Source organism: Pollicipes pollicipes, unplaced genomic scaffold (genome assembly GCF_011947565.3).
Source record: "Pollicipes pollicipes isolate AB1234 unplaced genomic scaffold, Ppol_2.1 Scaffold_7261;HRSCAF=8764_pilon_pilon_pilon, whole genome shotgun sequence".
In the NCBI taxonomy this organism is placed as follows: Eukaryota; Metazoa; Arthropoda; class Thecostraca; order Pollicipedomorpha; family Pollicipedidae; genus Pollicipes; species Pollicipes pollicipes.
The window spans coordinates 62,922,693-62,936,177 of record NW_023597054.1 but is presented as its reverse complement, the minus strand read 5'-3'; the positions used below and the strand labels follow the sequence as shown (position 1 = coordinate 62,936,177).

The following is a 13,485-nucleotide window of genomic DNA, read 5'->3' as shown; positions in this document are numbered from 1 at the left end:
ACTGAGCCGGAGAGGGTTGACAGCGGCGCCGCCGTCGGAGCCAGCGGTGTGATGGGTGGCCTGCGGAAGGAAATGAGCCCGGAGATTGGGCGGCGCCGGTCGGGGCGCCGGGTGAGGTCGGCCGCTCCGGCCGGACGGCCCTCCCCGGCGACGGAGCCGCACCGCTCCCGCTGCTGCTGCCGCTGACGCGTCTAATCGCGCGGAAGGCGGCGCGGGCGCGCCATTTGCACCGCGGCCCGGCTTCATCAGCGACGGCCGTGGCCGTATCGACGGCGCCGCCCACCCGCCAGACGCGCGGCGCGCCGACGGCAAAAACGCCGCGGCGCGCCGCTTTACGCGTCCACCGGCGTGGTCGGGTGCTTCGGCGGCGGCCCGCCTCCAGGCGGCATCGCCGGCCCAGCCGGGTGTGGGTGGGTGCGGCGCCGCGCCGGCGCTCGCGCCTGGGGCTCGGGCACCCACCCCCGTAACGGGCTGTCGTTTATCATGGGCGATGGTCGAGATGGATCTTTTTTCCGGGAAGCAGCCGCATACTCTGTCGTTTTCGTGGGGGAGCGGATTTGTCGGAAGAAAGGGAAGTCTTCTGGCGCTCACATCAAGAGGCGAGTACCATTTGTTTCCCTAAGCTGCACTTACTCAAACAAATAAAGGCTATATATCGACGGTTGTGTTCTTGTGTATTCAGGTATCGCATAAGGCCTTACGCTCCGAGAGCACCACAACGACAAACCGTCTTGTTGGAAGGGCGGATTATTCATAGCGTGACAACAGGTATCACAAATTTCAGGATAGCCTGTCTCACGCTATGGTTGCGCGGCTACCATAGCACCACAAAAGATCAGGATATAGGCAAGAGCATCAAAACAAAAAGCACACATCAATCAAACCCTCGCAGCCAACTGAGTGTTGAGCGTTTACGCAACAGTGCAACCAGGCAATGTCAATGAACAAGACGCCCAGCCTCAGACCGCCAAAGCCTAACTCACGGTTACCTGGGCTCGGTGACTTCATGCCCGCCCCGCCCCACCGCAGCCTGTTGCAAACTGGGCCGGCCCGGCTTGCCGGACACAACAGGCGAACCCGTCAGGTCGACGGCACGGCCCAATAAGGACGCCGCTGAGTGGGTCCGTACACTCCCAGGAGACCACGGCCGGCCCGGTGGAGGGGCGCGAGTCCGGGACCCATGACGCCGGCTAATGGGAGGTCTGAACGACAGACTGGAGGGCAGGCAGACTGGGCACCGCGGCCGTCAGCTGTCCTCGTCCCGGTGCGGCTCAAGCGGCGCCACCCAGGCTCGGCCGGTCTGCAGCAGCGCGTACCCCAACGGAGAGCGGTAGCTGGATGAAGACGTCACTGGCAGTCCCACGCGGTTGTGCAGCAGCTTGTCGACAAAGTCGAACGTACTGGACACGATGTCAAGGACATTTGCGCCGCAGAAACTCCCACGACAGTAGACATTGATACATCGTCCGATCCCAGCGAAACAAAAAGCGCACTGATCTTGTTGTCGATAACCCTTCTTTGGCCTGGCCAGCTGGCTTAATAGTTCCCGGGATATTAGTGAGATAAACAGCTGCATCTACCTACCACATCTACTATACGTGCTGTCGTACCACTGCCCATCCCCACCAGGATTTCCGCTGGGTCCCAATCATCAGCCTTCTCCTCGGATACGCTCGTGTCTGAGCCAATGTCTTTGTCTCGGCGGCTGCACAGGTCGTCGATCGATGTGGCGCCGGCATCGGACGGCGTCGCTCCGGTGACGGCCGCCGTCCTCCTGATGCCAGCCGTCACACTCCGGTCGGCGCGGGCCGGGCCGGGCCGGGCGCCCATCACCGGGCCAGGTCGGGCTCAGACGGCCGCTGAGCCACGCGACCCGGCCGCAGCGAGCCGGCACATGACATATGATACACAGTCTCGTGCACAGAGTCTCGGATGTAACGTCTCGGACAAACAGTTGCGGGCGTATGGTCTCGAAAGTCTTGGAGATGTGGTCTCGGACACCCTGCGTCAAGACGTGCTGCCTTGCATAATACCGTGTAGGTCTACGTCACGACATGCTGCCTAACATAACACCGCGTAGGTCTACGTCAAGACATGCTGCCTAACATAATACCGTATGGGTCTGCGCCAAGACATGCCGGCCGTGGGTTCGGTTACCGAACACTACAGAACAGTCCACACTCCCGATGTACCATCCCCGTGACGTCAGTACAAAACAGATGTCGTTCGGGTGTCATCGAGCGTGCGAAACAAGTCCGGCAGTATACGATCCAAGTGGTGCCACGCATAATTTATGCCATCGACTTAACCGAACCAACTCCACGCACGTGGACACACCTTCTGGCGAAGCTGCATGCGTAACTACCTCGACCGTAGCTGGCACCAACCGGCGTTGCAAGGAATTCCAAAAGCCGCGCGGGGACGTAAGAACCCGCGCGGGGGTGCGGACGCGGAGATAGACGGGCGCGGAGCTGGACGGGGGCCGAGCGCGCCATGGCCCTGCCCGACGTGGCCAGCCGGAAGCGGACATAAAGGCGGCGGACGGACGGACAGACGAGGCCGACGGCAGCACAGTGGACACGGACAATGGCGCCGCTCCGTGCCGCACAAAGGATACACGCCGGAGTCGGCCTCCGTGCGGTGGATGTGGCGCAGCAGGAGCGTCTCCTGGCGGCGCGCTACGGCGGTCGCCTCGGCGCTCCACGTCAGCGCGCCGTGCACGTTCCAGGGGGCGGCGGCGAGCGAGTCGTACTGCGCCTGTGGACGGGCCGACGCGGACAACCGGGTTACCTTCACGGCCAGCCGCAAGCAGCGGCGGCTAACGAGGCGCGCGTTTATGTCTTTTTCTCCTCTGAAATGTACGGAATGCGTTTAGCAAGAGGTTATCACGCCATCACATCACCATATGGAAATCCCGCAGGCGACCGGTCGCCGATGACGAGGCATTAGCAGAGTGCTGTTGCGTGCAGCCGTCCCGGCGTAAACATCGCGCCTCGCTAGGCGGCGCCTGACAGCTGAAAAAAAAAACGATGGACATTCGTATATGCGCTCGTTCCATTCACCTTGTCGAACTTTTAGACGGCGCCTGCGATGTTGGACATGGGAGGCAGACAGGAACATAATCAGCTTTACAAGCAATAAAAACAAAAACACCTCCACTGCACTAAATTTATCTAGAGTAAATATCGCTCACTTTTTGCGCCGCATCTTTATGCTACCAATGCCTTTTCCCTGGTTTAACACAGCATGTATTTCCAGGCTGTGAACCCACACTACTAATTCTGGAAACAGTTGTAAATAAAAACGCATGCACTATTGCTGCGATACGTTACTACTTTTAGAAGCATCCTCGACAAAAAAGCTGCATCTGTTCCCTGTGACATGACACGAATGGTCGTGATGGTCGAGCGACAACGGCCATCGCCTGACAGATAATCCAATTCGGGCACACAAATCTCCAATCAGGACAGCGGTCGGTGACGTCCTCGCGTGCCTCCCCTCCCCCCCCCCCCCCCTTCCCCCGAGCGCGCGGCCGACAGGACCAGCGGCGACGCCGCGCACAGTTCGCGCCGCCAGCGCCAGCGCGTCCACAAATCTCTCGGCGCGCTTTCGGCCGATACGGCCGCTGCGGAGCTCAGCTGCCATGTAACCATCGCGGCGTAAATATCGGGCGCGCCGGGCCGAGCGGCGCCCACTGACAGCCGAAAGCCGATTGCGTCTGACGGCTTCACTGGCGCCGCCGGCAAAAAGCCGCCAGTGGCCGCCGACCGGCAGACGCTAACAAATCGTCCCGATTACAGGCTTTTTGCCGCCCGCCGCCCAAACTGCTGTCGTGACTTGCGAGTCCTGTGCCTCACTCACGCGTGTTCGACAGCGGCGCGCGGAAGGTGGACGCCAGGATACTGTCGCAACGTTTCCAACGTTTGGTACCCATCTCACCTCGTTTCGCGCAGAATACGTGCGTGCATCGCCAGAGCGTGCACTTTATGCAGATAAGCATTTCATGCCAGCAGATTTGGGGGACGTATGTGGTACAGGTATGTACCCACCAACCAGCGGTCCGGTGAGTAACGACATTTTGGAACTCATGTTTGGAGGATTTATATTCGATACAGACATCTGTAGCATTCAGTCACCGTGCGTTGGCCATGGCCAAGTCCCCACACGCCTACATCGCGAAAATGTGGAAGCATGTGCCCACGAAGACGGTTACACCAAACCTTTACACCTGATTCAATGGCGAAGGCAATTCAATAGCAATTTAATTCGATTCAATCCCCTTTCAAAAGGTTTTGTAGTGTAAGATAGTCACGTCATGCAAATAATAACGGGAACCCTTCAAAATAGGCCAAGCTCAGGTTCACAACAGGAAAGATCATGAGGCGGACTTCAAAGTCCCTGGGTCCTTAAAACACATCAAAAGACTGATATAGCCGTCAGCGTTGATCTTTAAGTCACTTAGCGCAAGGCCAAATGATCCAAAGTGATCACAAATGATCCCAACCCTGATCGAGCGCTGGAAATCCATGCTACTACATGATGCCTGCCCTTTTGCATCGCATGTCTCCCGCCACGACGAATTCTGTCATCTGATGTAAGGCTGCACAGAACTGACATATGTATAAACAACATATGTTTAAAACAGCAAATTGTGTTTCAGTACCAGCAGTATCACCAACGCGTGCTCGCCCGTCATAAGACCCTACATCGAGACTAAAACATTCCAGGATTATTACCGATAATTATAAACAGAAAATTATTTTTAAAATAATCCAATGGAACGGTAGTATCCCATCTTTTCGATACTTTTGATCAGCAATGCGTTTTCTCCAAACCCCTCTGATAAGCTCAGATTTCAGGTAACCCACCACGCGGGAGGGATCTCATGGCATTCCCTGCTCACCTCATTAAAAGCTATGCATTTAATTTCCCTCGCTTTTTCCAACGTGCGCTCTGCAATGTTTCTAACACACTACTGTGCCAAACTGTTTGTGTAATAAATGTTACAACAGCTTAAAACACTGTGCTTAGACAAAAAGACTAGCGAACATGGAGCTTTTATCCCGCGAATTCAACGAAACGTTATACTATGGCCTTGATTTCTCCCCTACAACTCTTGGCGTTTACTACAGTGGCTCTTCGAGGCGCACTTTAGCTTAGGGCATGGGAGTATCATATGGTCCATAGTGACGTACTGGTTCAAACTTCGGCCAACGCGCTTCTCGATAACAGACCCTTCTCTGCTGCGCCAATCAAAAGCATTCTTTTATTTGTATTCCCACGCACAGAGATGCGCACGGTGGTTGTTATGACGAAGGTGGTTGTGACTGCAGGGAAAAAGGAGGCGCTGTTACAAAGCCCTAACTACCGTCATTATGTCTCCACGGTGCTGCAATGACCACACCGAGTGCTATCATTCGACGCAGCTGGTCCTGAGGTTTCATCAGCGTATGTTTTTGAAATATGCCCGAAAGGTGGGACACTCCGACCTTGGGGGCGTATTTCAGCAGTTGGAAACACTTTCTACGTATTTTACTGTCGAACGATTTTTCAGCACACCCTATACCTTAATCCTTTCAAATCTGTCGCATATGAGCCATTACACATGTGCACGCACGCACGCAACCGTCAACTGTTGCTCAGCACTACACACGTGCACAACTTTCAGTGGCGCAGCTGCCGTCTGTAAGGAAGTGCCTGTCTCCGCGCGGCCGCCGTTGGCCGGTGCTCACCTGTCGGAGGACGAGGCCGAGGCCGGGCGCCGTGGGCGTACATAGCCGCTGGTAGCCTAGTGCATCCGGCAAGGCGTCCGGAGCGGCGGCGCCGCGGCACACAGCCACCACCATTCCCACCATGCGCCGGATCTGACTCAGCACAAAACTGGCGCCTGCAACGGAGCTGACGCGTTAGACGGCGCCACTGCAGCAACCGGCGCCAGGGCAGCACCCGGCAGCGGGGCAGCACCCGGCACCGGGGCAGCACCCGGCACCGGGGCAGCACCCGGCACCAGGGCAGCACCCGGCACCGGGGCAGCACCCGGCACCGGGGCAGCACCCGGCACCGGGGCAGCACCCGGCACCAGGGCAGCACCCGGCACCGGGGCAGCACCCGCACCAGGGCAGCACCCGGCACCGGGGCAGCACCCGGCACCAGGGCAGCACCCGGCACCGGGAGCACCCGACGCCGGGGCGGTCATCGCCGGCGTTGCCGCCGCCCTGGCCATTGATGTGGGGCCGGTTTATCGACGCCACAGACGGAGCTCGATTGGGTTATCGTCAAACGGACTTCCTTGGAGAGAAGAAATGCGGCTGATTTGAGAACTATCGGTTGGCTAGTGGGGAATGGATGGTGCTTGATTGGGCGGCTACGCGACCAGCATGATTTTATGCCAGACGCGTTTGTATGCTCGGTGCTCAAAAAACATATTATTCGAAGCGTGCAGGAAAGTGCAGTTCGTTATCTATGAATTGTTCGATTTTGAGTGTTGAACACATTTACGAACGCAAATTTTTACTGCCATCAAATCAAATAAAACCCAAGTTTTGGCCTCAAGTGCAGAAGGTGTCGCCTCGAAATAGTTCTCAGCAATTCTCCAAGGATGGGTCAGGTACAGCAATAAAACCCAAACTTGATAATATTGGAACACATTGAAGCATTGATCGCCGGGTTGCCTAAAGCCTGAAGCCTACAAAATCCGTATTAGACGTCGGCCCCATCTTCAGCATGCATCTCAACGACTGGCCATTTCTCCAAATCCAAACTAGCGCCAAAGTTTAACTGTCAACCCACATTTGCAGTCCAAAATTCGAAATCAAGGCAGAACCGCCTGGGGCAAACGAGCACTACAGAATGTCCGGCCTGTCATAACAGGGGTGACGGAAAGCACTGCGCGCTCCGTTCTCACCCTTGACCCAGATGGTGGTGAACTCCAGGCCGTGGGCCAGGTACGGCTCAGCTACGTCGATGCTCATCACTCTGCGGGTCATCTTCTGCGAGTCCGGGTCCCTGAGGCAGCCAGTACGCAGGTCACTGGCGCTCTGCACGCTCACCGGGCCGGAGCACGGTTCGAACAGCGCCGCCCGACGCTCTGCACACTCACCGGGCCGGAGCACGGCCCGAACAGCGCCGCCCGACGCTCTGTACACTCACCGGGCCGGAGCACGGTTCGAACAGCGCCGCCCGACGCTCCGCACACTCACCGGGCCGGAGCACGGTTCGAACAGCACCGCCCGACGCTCTTTACACTCACCGGGCCGGAGCATGGTTCGAACAGCGCCGCCCGGCGCTCTGCACACTCACCGGGCCGGAGCACGGTTCGAACAGCACCGCCCGACGCCCTTTACACTCACCGGGCCGGAGCACGGTTCGAACAGCGCCGCCCGACGCTCTTTACACTCACCGGGCCGGAGCACGGCCCGAACAGCGCCGCCCGACGCTCTTTACACTCACCGGGCCGGAGCACGGTTCAAACAGCGCCGCCCGACGCTCTGCACACTCACCGGGCTGGAGCACGGCTCGAACAGCGCCCCCCAACGCTCTGTACACCCCCCGGGCCGGAGCACGGTTCGAACAGCGGCGCCCGACGCTCTGTGCACTCACCGGGCCGGAGTACGGCCTGAATGGCGCTGCGCACGGCCCGGCTGCTGCTGTCGTGTTATGTGGCGCAAGCACGCGCCCCTGCTGCAACGGGCAGTTACTGCGTGCTGGTGAACAAATTCACCTGGGCACCCCTGGCTATTTCCAGGCCGTGATTTGTATCCGAAAGTAGGGGCTCTGACGCAAAAGGAAGTACAGCGCTTGATCACCGTGAATCGAGAACAATGTAACTCAGCCCGGTGCCGTGGGATTAATAAACAACTCACCCCTTGGGAGAGAAACTATGGAAGCTGTGGACGCCCACGTAATTCTGAAATAACTGGTACACCTCTTGTCGTCTGGACTCGGTCAGGCGGTAAACCAGGGACACCGTCTGCGAAGAGCACGGGCACGCGGCAGTCCAAGCACAGTGCTCACATATTTGCAACAAACCTGATGGAAACGCGCCTGCAATCCTTGTTGGACGTATCTGGACAAAAATGCGACAACGCTGGGCCTCGACGTAAAAGTTGCTTTCTTGTAAACCACACATACACACACACGCGCGCGCGCGCACGCGCAGGCACGCACAAACGTTTATTGGCTGATTGGACGGTCGACAGCATTATTGTAGTGGTTTCTAAACAATTTGTAGATGATCAATGGTCATCAAGCACTTGGTGTCATACAGATGTTTCTGAATTTCAATGGCAGCGTTATGTCTGTCAAATTGCATCACGCATTCAATCACAAAGACAAAGCGATGCAATGCAGTTACGGCAGCCAGACACCATGAGTGGCGTGGTATGAGTGAGCCGATAACAAGTGTCGCTGTCGTCAGTCGTTACGTAGATGATGGCAAAAGGTAACGTTATAATGACGAGGATTATGTCAGATGCGCGATGATGAAGGTTATGTCAGACCACTCCGACAATCAACAGCTTTCAGCAACCAGATGGAAAGTCTATATTTAATAGTCATGACATGCGGAAATTAACTAGTGCAATTATCTAGCCAGTTCTCAAATGATTGGCTCGAAAATGACGGGTAACGGTCCGCTGAGGCCCGGCAGTTATTATGGAAGAATGCGCTAAACATGATTTATTGTGATTGGCGCTTGTCGCCATCGTGACCAAAGCAATGCAAACAGAGCACAGCAGGATTCGGATGAATACTTGTCCTAATAAGCATGGCTACACGTCTGCGTAGTTTTCATGGGCAAATCGTTTTACTGTTTAGGCCATAGCGTCCTGCATTCGTGCGCCAGTGCCGTTGCGCCAGTGTCGGCCTAACGATGGCCAGCCAAACGTTACGCCCTGTACCTCTACTAAACACTTCATGTCAAGTTTGTACCAGACAAACCGTTACTTTGACGAAGTTGTGGCCGGAGGCATAAGATCAAGGGCAGGGGCTGATAAAGATCAAGTCCGATACCCACAGGTTCAAGTCATTGGAGGAGAACTGCAGCGTGATGATGGGAACATCATCGGCACAACAACATAACATATGGTCAATGTTGAAAACAAAGCTTCGAAAGCATGGCAGTGTATAGACCAACCCGCCGGAAAAAAATACAATAGGAAAGGCAAAGAAAGCCCCAATGTTCTATGTACATGCACCACGTGTTTCTTTTGACATGCGCCTATCCCCGTTAAGATAGTTTATCTACATAACGATGCTGAGTTGGCTGTGCTGACTTTCGACAATAGTCTTCCTTTCTCTCCTGATATCCCCCTATCTTGCAATGCAATTAGAAACACATGTGAATGCGGGGCAGATGCCATTACATGAGCTTAACTGCGCATTTCATAACTTATACTACCGTTCCAAAACATTCCCTCAGGTCATTTAAATAAACACAACTGACCAATCAGATACCACAGTCAAACCTAACGCTCCACCCTAGTACACAATCCCAACCATCTTTAGCTGATGCCGCACAAGTGCGGGTGGTATGCTAAAAAAAACGATGAATTCCTAATAGTAAACATGCAGGTACTAATACCACACGCCACTTTATGTTCTCAGGTGAGCGACAAACAACAGTGATCTACACGTGAGAAACAAGAACGTTAAATTGGCACATTTCGGGACGGATGCACTTCAAATCAGCCGCCAGAGTTCCAGTGGCACAACACTTTCCATCACATGTCGATGAACATCACCGCGCAAGATGTCATAGGACAACCAGTACCTCACACATGGGCGCAAATGCAAACGTTGGCAAGGTGTAGGAGTAGAGTCGGCCATCACAGAGTTTCTGGGCGTTGAAGCTCGGCGGCACGCGACGGATATCACAGATCCGAATGTCGTCCGGTAGGTGGCAGTTTATCTCGTCTATCACGCCATCCCAAACACCTGGAGGGCATATGTGGGGTCATCAAACCCACATTGTTCGTGCAAGAAGGCAATGGCACAGAACTCAAACAGTTACAGGCATCTCACAGTTAAAGTTCAATAAGGTATGAAGCGATCAGTTATAACAGCACATGGCATGAGAAAAACTTCCATAATACATTGTACGCCTGCAGTTTAGGACACGTTTGACAGTAACCGAAAAAATACACCATAAAGCAATCGCCCTTATTCACTTAGCCCGCTTCCTCCAGCCTCATGCAACAGCCCGTTTGATCAAGACCGTGGTGTAGACGTCAGCCATGAGCTGACCACAGGGGCCCCATGGCTGAGGGGTTCGCCCGGCACCTCCCTAACCCCAGTTTGGGCTCCCTGTGCAGGGTAAATATTGGGGCTGGAGGTATCCCTCAGCAGTCAAAATATTATGCTACCTTCACTTCTGCTTTCAGTCACATAGCTTTGAAAAAACCAACTTTACCCAACCAAACATGAAAAAGAAGTTCAAAGCAAACCGCGAAGGAGACCGGAAGACGTAGCCGGCCAGCCGCCAGCCCAAAAACTTACGCATGCGCATGGACACGACCTGGCCGAGCGCCGAGACTCCTCTGTCGGTGCGCGAGGCGCGCGAATAGTGCGGGGGGTAGCCGGCATCGTCACCGGCCACCGCGCCGCTCCGCGACAGCGCGCCAAACAGCTCGGCCTCGACGGTGGGCAGGCCGGTCCTCCTGCTGGGCGCGAGCTGGGCTGAGCACGCCCCTTGCATGAGAGGGCCGCGCGGAAGTGCAACGCTGCTCTGTGCGCTCTGGCCACAGGAGCTGGTAAGACACTACGGCTGGATTTGGCATCCCCAGTAAATCTATTTGAAAGCAATGTGAAACCCTAAACTGAACAGCATTACAAAAACGTCACTGTACAGTGCAAAAGTGGGCTCTCACAGCAGCCAATGTGCTCACGGTGCTATGGTTACTTCCTAAATACAGTCCAGTAACAAAACACTGATGTCCTCACATTGGACATAAAAGAAAGTCATACATTAATAACTCACTGCTGCTGCAGTTGGTACGTGCATACGCGATGAAGCAGCACAGATTGGTCTCAACAAAGTTCTGTCACAAGTAACAGTGAAGAGCAAACTAACACATTAAAATGAACCACCTAATCAGCTGGCAGTATATGGATCTCAGAAAGTGCATTTATACATCAATGAGTCATGATAACAAGCACTTGCTGCCCACATCCAGGATGAGAAGTATCATTACCTGAGCAGTTCCATACCATAATATTTGTTCCCATGGTAAGTCAGCAGCATGGCAACTTTGCGCAACTTCGAATTGCATCTGAATGGAGAAGCTCCATCCTCACATTGCTTGGAGCTATTTGCAGCAGTAGGCTTACAAGTTTCAGTCAAGCGACCTCGGATGAAACTCCGGTGGTCAACTCTTGCACATACACAGAGCATATTTCTGATAAGCATATATTTCATACTTGTTCAGTGTTGTCCTTTAACTCAAAAATCAACACTCCACACATATACTCTATCCATGCTTCTGAAACAATGGGCAGCATATACAAATAATCCATGATCAAATCATTTTAAATCATAGTGATTTTGCATTTATAGAAGCATGTCTATTGCATAAGCAACATTGTTTACAGAATGAGCAGCACTACCCAACCAACTGAAAAGCTCTTATCATCCTTCTTACAGTTTGACTTCATCCAAACTTAATCAGTCTGATCTTGCCATGAGGCATGGCATCCACCACGGTACCAATAGACACTGTGGTTGGCTTGCGACTTCTTGGTAGGTTGTCAGCATTTAATGATCTGCCAGCCATTATCTGTGCAATGAACCCATTATGTCTTAAGATCAAGTATTGAATCCATGTGATACCACAACAGCCTGGCACTGATAAGGTAACTGACTACTCTAGTAATACTATGATGTATGACCACCTGTATGCTGTTTTTTTTGTAAGCATTATCTACTTGACACACTGTTCCATGTCTTGCCTGGCACAAGACTCACATAGTCATACTGTGTGGTGTTGCCTCAAAACAGGTACAAATGCAAATGTAACAGCAGTGAGAATTGAAAGAAAACACAGGTATCAGTTGGTCTCTCCATTGTAAGCCAAGCAATAGGTTTATAAAATAAATTCCACTAACTGCAACAATTCAGATGTCTTGACCATGTCCTTCAAAATGTTGGTGACAACATTATATGTACAATACATAAGACAGGCAAGATTATACATATGGGATATAGATGCTTTGATATTGTGGCAACATGCCTTTTTTAGAACACATAGCAGAAGCAATTTTGAAATTGCCTGCCATGATCCTACAATTTTTCAGGGTTTTTTAAACCAGTGAGCCACAGTTTTTACAGGTCACCAACATCCAGGGGATTACATGAGGAGCAATTGTCAGCCATTATTATGATGTAGTGCATATCTCACTATGAATTACAATGCACAAAAATGTGTATGTCAGCAAATTAAAGAAAACAGGCATTATACATTATGCTTTATTAAATCATTTCTTCAAAAAAAACATGCAAAGCTGAGTACCATTAACAAGCAATTTTGAATTGACTTCTGCTATTTGTTTTGATAGCCATGTTGCTGAAATATCAAACCATCTATATCTCCATTCTCCTATTCTCTCTATGAGCAATAAGGCTTTTACTACTGCATTATGCTTAACCAATTCTCACCTAATTCAACCACTGAAACTCTCAGAATGCCTCCGGGGCCCCTACCCGCATACCCGCACACCTGCACGACCATACCAGCCCTGCCTCGTCTTGGATAAGGGCGCATAGCCCACCACCACTACACCATGTGATGGGATGTCATTGGGGCTTTACGACGCACTCAGCTGCTGGTGCTATATAGCGTCGCCCGCCCCTCGCCCTGGCAGGAAGGGCGGGTATCGCGGGGAGCCGAACCCCGCACCTCTGGTTTCCCAGACGTCGCCACCACACCGGCCTCGAGACAACTGGTCACATCTGTCGCAAACGCGCAGGGAATGGATTTTATGTTATTTATGATCGAGACGACATTGAGATGTTGCCGCAACTTGGATGTCTGGAGCTTTCAGACAAGAAATCTATTCAATATTAGCAGACAAGCAAATTGCAAAATTTCACCACAACGCTTTACCTGCTCTTAGGTGCTTCAAAACAAAAAGAACTATATTTGTGCATTGGCTCTCCAATGCCTGTTCTTTATTTACACTTAACGGCAGGTAAGCTGTTCTATATATCAGAGCTTAGGACGCCCGAAATGTCCAAGTTTGAAAAATCGATCTGCATCGTGTCCATTCACGTTTTTCAGCCTGAGATACGTCGAGTACGTCACAAGTCGCGAATGCATCTGTGATACTATCAGGAAGGCCGTATAAGGATGGCCATGCTTACAAGCATTAGTGACATCCCATGACATCATTTTCCAGCAAATATGCAATTGGTGATAATCAAGAACGCGTCCCGAAAGCCCATGGTGGGTTGCGTTTAACGGGATGCCACGAGATGTTTGTAATATCGTAGAC

General features: G+C 52.9%; 1 protein-coding gene across 1 annotated transcript; it reads right to left on the bottom strand.

Annotated features, from left to right (window-relative positions):
- Positions 1 to 653: 653 nt before the first annotated feature.
- Positions 654 to 13,310, bottom strand: LOC119111719 (tRNA pseudouridine synthase A). The gene is made up of 9 exons (XM_037235525.1): positions 13,282 to 13,310; positions 12,810 to 12,848; positions 10,495 to 10,658; positions 9,770 to 9,933; positions 7,863 to 7,969; positions 6,905 to 7,005; positions 5,733 to 5,887; positions 2,618 to 2,757; positions 654 to 1,400 (listed from the first exon to the last, which is right to left on the bottom strand). The coding sequence occupies exons 1-9, from the start codon at positions 13,308 to 13,310 to the stop codon at positions 1,247 to 1,249; spliced, it is 1,053 nt and encodes a 350-aa protein (XP_037091420.1). The 3' UTR covers positions 654 to 1,246.
- Between the last annotated feature and the right edge of the window lie 175 nt (positions 13,311 to 13,485).

Excerpts from the sequence above, each read along its gene's own strand:
- LOC119111719 (XM_037235525.1), bottom strand. The coding sequence starts at position 13,310 with ATGCATTCGCGACTTGTGACGTACTCGAC. Across the intron at positions 7,970-9,769 it reads CATTTGCGCCCATGTGTGAG|ACGGTGTCCCTGGTTTACCG; the intron begins GTACTGGTTGTC and ends TGCTCTTCGCAG. Across the intron at positions 7,006-7,862 it reads CATAGTTTCTCTCCCAAGGG|GGACCCGGACTCGCAGAAGA; the intron begins GTGAGTTGTTTA and ends TGGCTGCCTCAG.